This window comes from Natator depressus, chromosome 1, assembly GCF_965152275.1.
Source record: "Natator depressus isolate rNatDep1 chromosome 1, rNatDep2.hap1, whole genome shotgun sequence".
NCBI classification, from domain to species: Eukaryota; Metazoa; Chordata; order Testudines; family Cheloniidae; genus Natator; species Natator depressus.
Genome location: NC_134234.1, coordinates 212397105 through 212409023, shown reverse-complemented (window position 1 = coordinate 212409023; position 11919 = coordinate 212397105). Strand labels below are relative to the sequence as shown.

Sequence of the window (11919 nt, the reverse complement as noted above, 5' to 3'; positions counted from 1 at the left end):
AACTCACCTGGCTCCTATAACATTCCCATATTATTATTGTTATTTAACAGTTATGTTTAGGACCCTACCAAATTCACAGCCATGAAAAACATGTCACAGACCATAAAATCTGGTCTCCCCCTGTGAAATCTGGTCTTTTGTGTGCTTTTAACCTATACTATACTATACTATATTGACCCAAAAGGGAGTTGCAGCGGGGGTAGCAAGGTCATTTTAGGAGGGTGATGGTATAGCCACCCTTACTTCTGTGCTGCCTTCAGAGCTGGGCGGCCAGAGAGCAGTGGCTGTTTGCCAGGCACCCAGCTCTAAAGTCAGCACCCCGCCAGCAGTAGCACAGAAGTAAGGGTGGCAATACTATACCAAGCCAACCTTACTTCTGCACTGCTGCCTTCAGAGCTGAGTGGCTGGAGAGTGGCGGCTGCTGACTGAGGGCGCAGCTCTGCAGGAAGCAGCGCAGAAGTAAGGGTGACAATACCACACCATGCCATCCTTACTTCTGCACTGCTGCTGGCAGCGGCTCTGCCTTCAGAGCTGGTCTCCCAGCCAGCAGCCACCGCTCTCCAGCTGCCCAGCTCTGAAGGCAGTGCCGCCGCCAGCAGCAGCGCAGAAATAAGGGTAGCAGTACCTCTACAATAACCTTGCGACCCCCCCACCCCACCCACACAATTCCTTTTTGGGTCAGGATCCCTATAATTACAACACTGTGAAATTTCAGATTTAAATAGCTGAAGTCATGACATTTATGATTTTTAAAATCCTGTGACTGTGACATTGACCAAAATGGACCGTGAGTTTGGTAGGGCCCTAGTTATGTTGCAGTAATATCTAGAAGCCACAACCAGGTCGGGGCCCCATTGTGCTACACACTACAAAGACATAGAGAAAATAACAATCCCTGGCACAAAGAGCTCACACTCCAAGACAGAACAAGGGGATGAGACAAGCAAACTGGTCAAGGTAGGAGTGGGAGGAGATGGTAATAAAAATAGTGTGTGCACAATTTTTTACCATTATTCATAGGCTGTGGAGCCAGGGGGACCACGCAGGCCATGGTCTGACCACTTTTTGGCCAGGCCAAACCTGAGTGGTGCTGTGACCCTGTGTGGCAGGTTGCAATGCCATTCACTCACATTAGGAGGCTGTGAGTATAGGGGCTCATGGGCCCGTCTGCTGGTAGAGGAGGGGCATTAGACAGTGGAAGAGAAGGGTCAGGTGGGGAAGCGGGCAAATCTGTGTTTCCTGCACACACACTTTAATGGCATTCTGCAGCCCGTGTTATAGGACAGTAATGACAACTCACCAGCTGCCTTACCATTGTCAGGTTGCATGTTGCTCTATGAATTATGGAAGAGGTGAGTTTTGAGGAGGGACTTGAAGGAGGATTAGATGATGCTGTTATGGCTTTTGACTGGGAGTTCTTCCTACGCAAGGGAGGAACATGCAGAGATGTTTAAGGGAGAAGCAAGCAATGAAGGCTGCCTTCACTGGCAGAGCAATGGTGGGAGTTAACAGCTTGATAAGTAGAGTTAAGCAGATAATTGATTTGTTCGGTTCAAAGACCAAAAATAAACACCTGAAAACTAAACAAAATCAAATTTAAAAAAATTGGTTTTGGTCAAATGAAACATTTTGTTCGTCCCCAAATAATTTTATTTCAGTTTTTGGTTTAGTTTCATTTTTCAATTTTTTCACCCTTCTGTGGGTTTTTAAAACAAATGTAGCTAAATTTCTAAGCAAAATGTCATTTTGAAATGAGAAGTCAATTTTTTTCATTTCAAAATGGATGAAATGAACCATTTGGACTTCTTTTCTTTTCTTTTCTTTTTTGCTGAAACTATTGACCAAATGCAAATCAGCAAGTTCCTGTGCAGACAGGACTGTAAGGCTTTGAGCAGTGAGTGAAAGATGGCAAAAAGGTTGCTGGGATTGCAGGTGGGGGAATCAATCAAAGTGGAGAAGGAGAGTTGCTTGGCTAAGAAAATGGCGGATTTGAAGGAGCAGAGCATGAATGTGTAGTGGAGGAAGTCAGACTGGCTATAGGATTTCCACCAGAGACGCTCTGCTACAGGTGAGTAGGAGTGTTTGGGGTGAGGCTGGGCTGGGGGTTGGCAAGCCGGACCTTGCAGTGGGAGAGTGGGGCTAAAGAGTCAAAGGTGCAGAAAGCAGCCACCATGTCGCTGTGGGAAAGAAAAGAGAGGAGAGGCTAAGCAGGTCATTGACATTGATGGACTGGAAATCAAGGAAGGACCAGACAACGTGGCAACAGGGAGGAGACTGATGGGCAATGCTAGAAGTGACCAGGTGATGGCCAGAGCGGGGGAACTCAGCAACAGCAATATGCAAAAGAGAGCTATGCTAGTTGAAGACCAGGTCGAGTGAACGTCACATTAGGGGAGTGGGAGAGCTGATCCAGGGCTGTAGGTCAATGCAGAGGGGAGGGCGAGGAGACGGGTAGCTAAGAGGTTAGAAATTGAGCTTGTTTCAAATTTTTTAACATATCCTTCTTTCATTGGAAAATACTAATTTGTCAAAACTCAAACTGCCGGAAAGGTTGGTTTTGGCAAATTTTTTGAAAAAAGTTTCAAAATCGTTTAAATGTCCCATTTTGATATTTTTGAAATGGAAAATTCAAGTTTTTGTGTCAAATGACTTTTTGTTTTGAAAGTGAATTTATAGTGCCTTTTTAAATTTTAAATGTGTAAATCATAACTAAACATTTAGACATTATGAAAACTGATCCAAAAAATTATGGATTTTCAGTTTGTGAAATTTTTTGAAATATCAGCGATGCATTCCAGTTCAGTATGGGAAAATTTATCAAAATCTCAAACATTCGTGCACAACAGGAAAATTGTTTCCCTTCAAGCTCTAGTCAGATGGGCCATTAACATGGGTGATAAAGTCTCCAGGGATGAGTGTGGAAGATTGTGATAAGAGGAAGAGAGAGATCCAGGAGCTGAAATCACAGAGGAAGACTGACAGGGAGGAGCTGGCTTGGCAGTAGCTGACAGTAACATAGAGGGGGAGAGAAGAATAGGTTGGAGTGCTTCTCAAAGGAGGAGAAAATGTGAGAGCAGTGAAGTCCAACACACTCAGCTTGTTCCTTTGGGGATGATTCAGGGCCGGGATTGTGAGAAGAGGAGAGGCCTCTGTAAGACAGAGCAGCTGCAGCGACAATGTCAGATGAAGGGATGCAGGTCTCTGTGAGAGACAGGAGCTGGAGGGAGTGAGTGATGAAAAGATTGTGGATGTCTGTGATCTTTTTAGTGATGCAGTGTGCATTCTAGGGACAGCAAAAGGAGGAGGGGGGCTGGACATGAGGTTAGGAATGATGGCATGAGAGGGGGTGATGGGGATGGGCGTGGAAGTTGGAGACTGTGGGAATGAAGGGGGTCCAGGTTTGGAGAAGTTGTAACCAGAAACCAAGAGGAGGAGGCAGAGGAGGATGTGGGATCTAGCTGGGAAGGGGATAGAGATCAGAATGGAAGAGAAGTGGGTAGAGCTGGTGGGACCTGTGAGGGGTGAAGGTAATAGAATGGGGAAATGGAGCCAGTGGGGGGAGTTTAGGCTTGGGGGAGGAAGAGGGAAGATCTGTGATGCACAAAAAGGTGTGATAAGAGCCATGGGCAAGAGACAGATGGACATGGTTAGTAAACAAGTGAACAGTGAAATAATAAATGGAATCCAATTAAATCAGTAGTAGTGAATCAATAAGCAATGAGATGAGATGTGAGGTGAGTTAGTTAGCAGTGAGTTAGTTATTCCTAGAGATGGTCAGGAATTTTTCATCAGAATTTTTGTTTAACTGAAAATGCTGTTTCCTCAAAATCAAAACTTTCCCTGGGAAACTTTCAATTTTGCTATTTTTTTTTCAATTTTGTGTTGGGGAAAATAGAAATGAAATGTTTCATTTGGGCTGGGTTCAACCCTGGTGGGAATATTTCAGATTGTAGAACTGACCCAAAATGTTTCATTTCCAGTCAGTTCAACATTAATCTTCATTTCCCTGTTGTGGCACATTGCCTCATGGGAGTTGTAGTTCCGGCTCCGGTTCTCTCCTAAGGGCTGGGCTCCCTGGCCAGACAACATCTCCCCTTATACAGTGCAGTCTTCCCTCTAACTGGTGGCACAATTGCCTCAGGATAGCCACATGTCTGTAGGTGCATGGTGGGAGATTTAGTCTGGTCAGGGAATCTGGCCCATAAGGCAAAACAGAGGCATCAGAGAGAAATGAAGTTTAATGTTGAACTGACTCAAAACAAAACACTTGAAGTCAGTTTGACAAACTGAAAGGAAACATTTCAATTTGGGAACGTGGAAATTGTTTATTTAGATTGAAGGTGAAGACGTAGTGAACAGTCAGGCGAGTGGGACAGTAGCAGCCAGTACACAGTCAGAGCTGTTGCCCTGAGACGCTCACGTGGCTGTTAAGCAAAAGCAGGAGCTGGATGATCTTCGCAGTCACAGAAGGTGTTGAAGGATTTAGCTGCAGGAGTCAGGGGAAGATGGCAGCAGCTCTGCAGGGCTTTGGAACAGCAAGAGAAGGGCTGAAGTGAGGAGGGTGAGTTCAGTTACTGGGCCTGGGTAGGTAGACCAGGCTGTGAGCTCAGTCAGGTGACACAGGAGAAGGGGCAGCCAATGAGAGAGAAGGCAAGTTAGATGGTGCAGATCTGGAGAAAAAACAAAAGTTAAGTGACACCAGACAGAGAGTTAGACTGGGCAGTGAAGGTTCACTTTCAAACCCCGTGCAGCCAGGATGTGTTGCCTTGCCCTGGGAGGGAGGAGGAAGATGGTGGTCAGCCTCAAGCTCAGGCTTTTCGGAAGAATCATAGCTGGAGGGGTGCACACAGGGACCCAGTGGCTAACTGGACTTCTTGATCCACATTTATTTTTTTAACCCTTGTTGGTGTCCTGTATATTCTATTTACAAACAGCCTCTCCCCCAAAACACACTGTTAAAAGAAATTAACTTAGGTTACAAGTTGAGCACTTGAAAATTAGGAAATGCCAGAGTTAATGTGGCCTGGGCAATCCCTATGCGTGTATAGATTACGATACAGTTTTTAATTATGTGCTCACTTACTGTTATTTCCATAGGAAAACACTCTCTTCTTTGATCTCCCTTCTCCTTCTTCTCAGGGTACGGTGGGTACAGGCTGACAAACGGCAGCACAGGGTGTTCGGGGAGAGTGGAGCTTCTCCACGGAGGAGCCTGGGGAACTCTCTGTGACTCCCAGTGGGATTTACATGCTGCCCACGCCCTCTGCCAGCAGCTTGACTGTGGATTTGCCCTGTCGATGCCATCAGGGCAGCTCTTTGGCACAGGAGACGGACCTGTCTGGAACGGCACGTTTGGCTGTGAAAGGAACGAATCCCGCCTGAGGGACTGTCCTGTTACTGCGCTGGGCACAGCTGAGTGTCCCCCTGGGAGCGAAGCCAATGTGGTGTGTTCAGGTGAGCAGCTGCAGTGGGAAAGAAAAGAATTGGGGATTGGGGAACATCCTCAGCCAGATCTTCACAGTGTGGCAATCTGCCAAGCTCCATTGGGCTCAGTGAGGCTATGCTGATTTACACCAGGTGGGGACCTGGCCCATAATTTGGCACCCTGTCCATGCACCAGCCAAGTCTGCTGGAACGATCCCTCTGTGAAATGCTTATGGTGCCTTGAGTATGGAATGTACCAAGGAAACCAAATTCTGGTCCCTGGACCTCCCTTCGCACTAACTGACGTGGATCGAGTATCAGTTTGTGAATGTGCAGGTGCAGAATAGTCCCACAGCCCCCACAGGGTAACTGCTAGCATTGAATAAGAGCAACAATCCCTTCCTGTTCCCCACTCCCCTCCCTGCCATTGCCATTAACACTGATCACTGAGCCACCTTGACACTCACTTTCCCTTGTGCTAAGGGTGCCCGGGTGGCAGGTTAGTGAACGGCACCGAGTGCTCCGGGAGAGTGGAGATCCGACATGGAGACACATGGGGAAGCCTCTGTGCCTCCCACTGGGATTTGCAAGATGCCAACGTCCTCTGCCATCAGCTGAATTGTGGATACGCTGAGTCGATCCTGGGAGGAGCCCATTTTGGAGAAGGGAGCGGACCCATATGGAGCGACACTTTTCATTGTGAAGGGACTGAATCCTGTCTGTGGGATTGTTTTCACATGGCCCTGGGCAACCCAGCCTGCTCCCCCAGAGACACGGCCAGGGTTACTTGTTCAGGTAAGTTTAATATAGACGTGTATATGTTAGTTACAGTGCAGTGTACTGCCCAGCTTAGGATCATCATGAGTAGTCCCATTGACTACAGTACTCAAAGTAAGTAGAGGTATCGGAGTGTTGCTCTCTTTGTTTAAATTCCCCAGATCAGAGAACCTCCAGGTGCAGTGAGGGGTGGCAAGGTGGTTCCTAGCTCTACGCTAGAGTGAACCAAAGAGAATGGCTCTGTTCTATAAACCTGGGGTTTGTGATTCACAGATTCCCTCAGTCCCAGCAGGGCTGACTCAGCCCTTCATCAGGTTGAGGTTGGTGTTGCAGAAGCAACTTATATGCAGAGATCTCATCCATGCTGTGGGGCCATTACAATCCCACTTCATTCTGGGAAAGTAGGTGTTTGCCCTGGTGTTCCTGGCCAAAATGACCCCCGTTGCCCACGCCGGTTGTGTGCTGGTGGGCTGCAGCCCTCACCTACAGAGCTTGCTCAGTGGGTGTGTAGATTGATAAATCTTTAATTCCTCACAACACTTCATAGAAATAATCATTTCTTTGCCAAAGATCCCAGTTTTCAGGAAAGTGTTCAGATGGCTCCAGAGCTTGGCTCCTGAACCAGCTGGGAATTTTCACAAAGATCCTGCTCTTCATGAGAGCAGCTGGTGCTTTGATGAAGATCCTCCTCTACAATGCAACACAAATACTACAGGGGTCCTTTTTCCTGCAGGCTTCTCCAAAGATTTTCCCTCATCCAACTTCAAAAACTTCCTCATGCCACATCGGAGAACAACAGTGGCTGATAGATGGCAAGTTATCTGAGGGCTACCCAGAGTGGCATAGGCCAAAATTTTTAAAGGTATTTAGGCATTGCTGCACTGATTTAGGAGCCTAACTCTCATTTTCTAAAAGGATTTAGGCACTGACCAGCCTTAATCAATAGGATCCATAGGCGTCACATCCCTGAGCATTGTAGCTGTGTCAACCTAACCCCCAGTGTAGACAGCAATAGAAGAATTCTTCCATTGACCAAGCTAGCACCTCTCAGAGAGGTGGATTACCTACAGCAATAGTAAAACCCCTTCTGTCACTCCAAGAAGCACCTGCAGAGCGGCGATACAGCCTCAGAGGCGGAATGCTGTAGCTGTGTCACTGTAGCGCCTGTAGCACAGACATGGCCTTAGTAATGCACACCGACAATACTGTAAATAGTATTTGGAGTACTATGAGTAACCTTAAAAAAATCTATTAGACAGTAAATCTACTGGTTTTCCTTGTACAGCCTTTTGTTTCTGTTACAAACATTCAAATATACGGTTTCAACTTATCATGTTCTGTACTTCAGCCCACACATCCAAACACATTCCCCACGGATCTTCTCTCAGAGATGATTTCTCAGGCTTCGCAGTGCAGTCATAACATGTTGTGTGTGTCACCTGGATTCTCCTGAGTTTGACAAATGGCAGCACCTCAGTCGTTTCAAACACTTCAGAACTTGGTCAGCAACCAATCAGTCTAGGGATCTCAGCAGCTAGCAGAGTTCCAGCCCTTGGGTTAAGAGCTCACTGGCTCTCAGTTGCTGGTGAAACAGAAATCTGTAGCCTGTATTCAATGTGGTACAGGGATTGGAAACAGCTCTCACAGCAGACAGATCTCTCAGTTCTTCATCTATCAGCTGCTGAGTCCACAGGGCTGCATTTGATACCAAAAAATAAGGTTGACCAAGCTACATCTCTCAGGGGTGTGAAAAATCTTACATAGGTAAGCCGACCTAACCCTTGGTATAGAGAGCACTAGGTTGACAAAAGAATTCTTCCATAAAGCTAGCTACTGTGTCTTGGGAAAGTGGATTAACTACAGCGATGGGAGAACCCCTGCTTTTGACCTAGGTAGTGTCTACACTGAAGGACTACAGAGGTATAGTTGCAGCAGTGCAGCTGTGCCGCTGTAGCCGTTCAAGTGCGGACAAGCCCTTTAATTCCACTATTTATAACTCTTCTCCTACACTCTATTGGCTCAGCCCTCAGAGGGTGACTAGGGTGTGACCTGCCAGGTTGGTTGCCCACAATGTAACAGAGGAGCAGAGTATCCAGCTACAATCCATGTCCCCTCCCCAATGCGTCTCTCGCTTCCTGTTGGAGAAAAAAAGTCAAATGCTGCAGTGCAAAGCATGTGGGTCACATTGACCCAGAGATTCTGTGCTGTAAGTGAGGGGAGAGTACACTGGGTCCAGTTCTCACTAACCCCAGCTACTCAGCATAAAGGAGCCTTAGTGGGAGAATCAGACCATACGTAACTTAGTCTGCAGAAGAGAAGAGTGAGATGGGATTTGATAGCAGCCTTCAACTACCTGAAGGGGGGTTCCAAAGAGGATGGAGCTCGGCTGTTCTCAGTGGAGGCAGATGACAGAACAAGAAGCAATGGTCTCAAGTTGCGGTGGGGGAGGTCTAGGTTGGATATTAGGAAACACTATTTCACTAGGAGGGTGGTGAAGCACTGGAATGGGTAACCTTGGAAGGTGGTGGAGGTTTTTAAGGCCTGGCTTGACAAAGCCTTGGCTGGGATGATTTAGTTGATGTTGGTCCTGCTTTGAGCAGGGGTTTGCAGTAGGTGACCTCCTGAGGTCTCTTCCAACCCTAATATTCTATGATTCTATGTAACTTTACTAGAAAAGAGTAGTTGGCTCCCTGTCTTATGTGCAACTTTAAGCCAATCCTGAGCTATGAATCACTACTGACCTGTGTATATATATATTTATTTAGGAAGTTTTAACTGGCTTACAAATCATGTTTTGGGAATACATTGGCTCCTTTGAAATGCAAGGTGCCGTATACACTGAATAAAAAAAATCTCCAATGGCAGTAAACACCTGAAAGGGTTTTGGCTTCTCCCACAAGGAACTTCAACAACTTTATGTTCTCACAGTGAACAAACTTTTAAAATGAAATATATATGTATACATATATGTTTAGAAAAAAATGGGACATTTTTTCCCCATTGCCCAGAGGTCACTCACCCCTCCAAGCATCATCTCCAGCCAAGCCAATAGCTAGAGTTCAGAGTTGCAGACCTGGCCTGCCGGGTGCAGAAAAGCCTTTATTGTGTTAGCTCCTGTCATAAATATAAAGGGAAGGGTAACCACCTTTCTGTATACAGTGCTATAAAATCCCTCCTGGCCAGAGGCAAAACCCTTTCATATGTAAAGGGTTAAGAAGCTAAGGTAACCCTGCTGGCACCTGACCCAAAATGGCCAATGAGGGGACAAGATTTTTTCAAATCTGGAGGTGGGGGAACAAAGGGTTTGGGCTGTCTGTGTGATGCTTTTGCCGGGAACAGATCAGGAATGCAGCCTTCCAACTCCTGTAAAGTTAGTAAGTAATCTAGCTAGAAATGCATTCAATTTCCTTTTGTTTAATGGCTGATAAAATAAGCTGTGCTGGATGGAATGTATATTCCTGTTTTTGTGTCTTTTTGTAACTTAAGGTTTTGCCTAGAGGGTTTTTCTGTGTTTTTAATCTGATTATCCTGTAAGGTATTTACCATTCTGATTTTACAGAGGTGATTCTTTTACCTTTTCTTTAATTAAAATTCTTCTTTTAAGAACCTGATTGATTTTTCATTGTTCTTAAGATCCAAGGGCTTGGGTCTGTGTTCACCTGTACAATTTGGTGAGGATTCTTATCAAGCCTTCCCCAGGAAAGGGGGTGTAGGGCTTGGGAGGATATTTTGGGGGAAGATGTCTCCAAGTGGGCTCTTTCCCTGTTCTTTTTTTAATACGCTTGGTGGTGGCGGCATACGGTTCAAGGACAAGGCAAAGTTTGTACCTTGGGGACGTTTTAACCTAAGCTGGTAAGAATAGAGTTCAGAGTGGGGAAGGAACCTTGACAGCTCCTTTATGAGTTTGGAGCTGATGCGGTGATCACAGTTCACCAATGTACATTGAACAGTGAAAACAGGGCAGGGCTTTCTTTAAAGGAACCACGTGTCCTGGCAGTGCTGGATCTGGGAATTGTAGCAGTGACAGAGGCCAATACCCAGACTCCTGTTGTAAATCACAGCTATCTCACAGTGCTGCCGATATCAGTGCATTGTGTGGGCATGGGGGCCTTTTGCACTGGGCACTTTGATAACCAGGGACCTGATTTGCCAGGTGTTCCTGAGCACCTTCCACTCACATTAACTCCAGAGAGAAGTGAGAGCACTCTGCATTGTACAGAAGAGGCCCAGCTCCTCACAGGATATGGCCTCAGAGCTGAGGAAGCCTTTCCCACCATCACCCCCTGCATTTCTGAGTAGAGAGATAAATGGAGCCCTTGAGATAGGTTGTTCCCTGTATCACTGCATAGCAGTGAGAGTTACCCTCCACTTGCCACATCACACCTGTGCATTATTTATAATGCAGTACCAGCGGGGAGTTTTATTCAGTGTATTTCCTATCTCTCCGAGCCCAGGTCATTCTGAGTCGCTCAGGCTGTTGAATGGAGAGAGCCGGTGTGATGGCAGAGTTGAGATTTCCCTCCATGGTGTGTGGGGCAGAGTGTTGGATGATCAGTGGGACATGGATGATGCCAGCGTGGTGTGCAGACAGCTCCAGTGCAGAGTCGCTGAGAAAGCTTATAACCCCCCTAAGTCTCAGCGAGGAAGGGGCCCCGTGGGGCTGAGAAGGGTCCAGTGTGCAGGAAATGAGACTCGTCTGACTCTCTGTGACAACTCCACGTCTGAGACAGCCCAGGCAGGAATTGCTGAGGATGTCGGTGTCGTTTGCTCAGGTGACTTAGTGTGAAAATCTTATAAATATCCTGTCCTTGTTCAATGGGAACATGACCCACCCCAGGGCCTGCCTCCACCCCACCTTGTGCTGTGATCTCAGCAGTCCTTGAAACGATGTGGATCTGAGGTTCAAACTTTCGCCGATTTATAGTAAAAATATCATATTATATACAGAAAAAGCATAGACACATTATAGGTTTAATAAAATGCAGCGACCTCCCCCAGTCCTGTCTCTCAGTTGTATATTTTTATGTATTGGAGCTAATAAAAAAAATTTTGATGAAAAATCTTCACAATAAGATTACTGATTTTCACAGAATGTCTGTTTTCATTGAAAATGTTCAGATTTTTGTTTGAAAAATCTAAATTTAGTTGCAGAAAAGAAAAAAATATTCATGGTCATCTAAATATTTTGTGGGAAAAAAGAATGAATTTCCCAAGCAGTTCTAGTATATCTAGTGGCTTCTTTATGTTAAAGTCTTAAAAAAACATGCTGTCTTGAATCAGAAAACAATAGTAAGAAAAGGAAGTCACATGCAACCTGTTTTGACCAGGAGTGCCATGGATAGTAGCTCTGGGCTAGATCCCCGAAGGACTTGGGCATTGCAAGGCCTGACTCCTAGGGGTCTTGCTACCCAATGAGATCCTCAGCCCTGAGTCACATGCCTAGCTCCCCGTACAATGCATGGGGAGAGTTAGACACCTCAGAAGCCTGCAAGCTGAACAGGGAACCACCTAAATTTGCCAGCAGTGAGATGCCAAGGAAGGGAGTAGGGCCTAGATACACAGAGTTATTTAGATGCCTAACTGCCATCGATCTAAGCCTTAGGCCCCTGACACACAGGTCAGATATAGGCACCCATCTTTGCTCAGGACTCTCAACCACGAACTCACTCATGTAAGCCAGGTCAGCTCTCTCGTCTCCCAATTTTATCCATAACCCAG

General features: G+C 46.2%; 1 protein-coding gene across 1 annotated transcript in view; it reads left to right on the top strand.

Annotated features, from left to right (window-relative positions):
* Positions 1 to 11919, top strand: part of LOC141985813 (antigen WC1.1-like) — a 46537-nt gene that overhangs the window by 15945 nt on the left and 18673 nt on the right. Inside the window, exons 4-6 of the mRNA XM_074950041.1 lie at positions 5140 to 5454; positions 5908 to 6219; positions 10656 to 10973. Of these exons, the coding sequence (XP_074806142.1) occupies positions 5140 to 5454; positions 5908 to 6219; positions 10656 to 10973 (945 nt within the window). The remainder of the gene's footprint in view (positions 1 to 5139; positions 5455 to 5907; positions 6220 to 10655; positions 10974 to 11919) is intronic.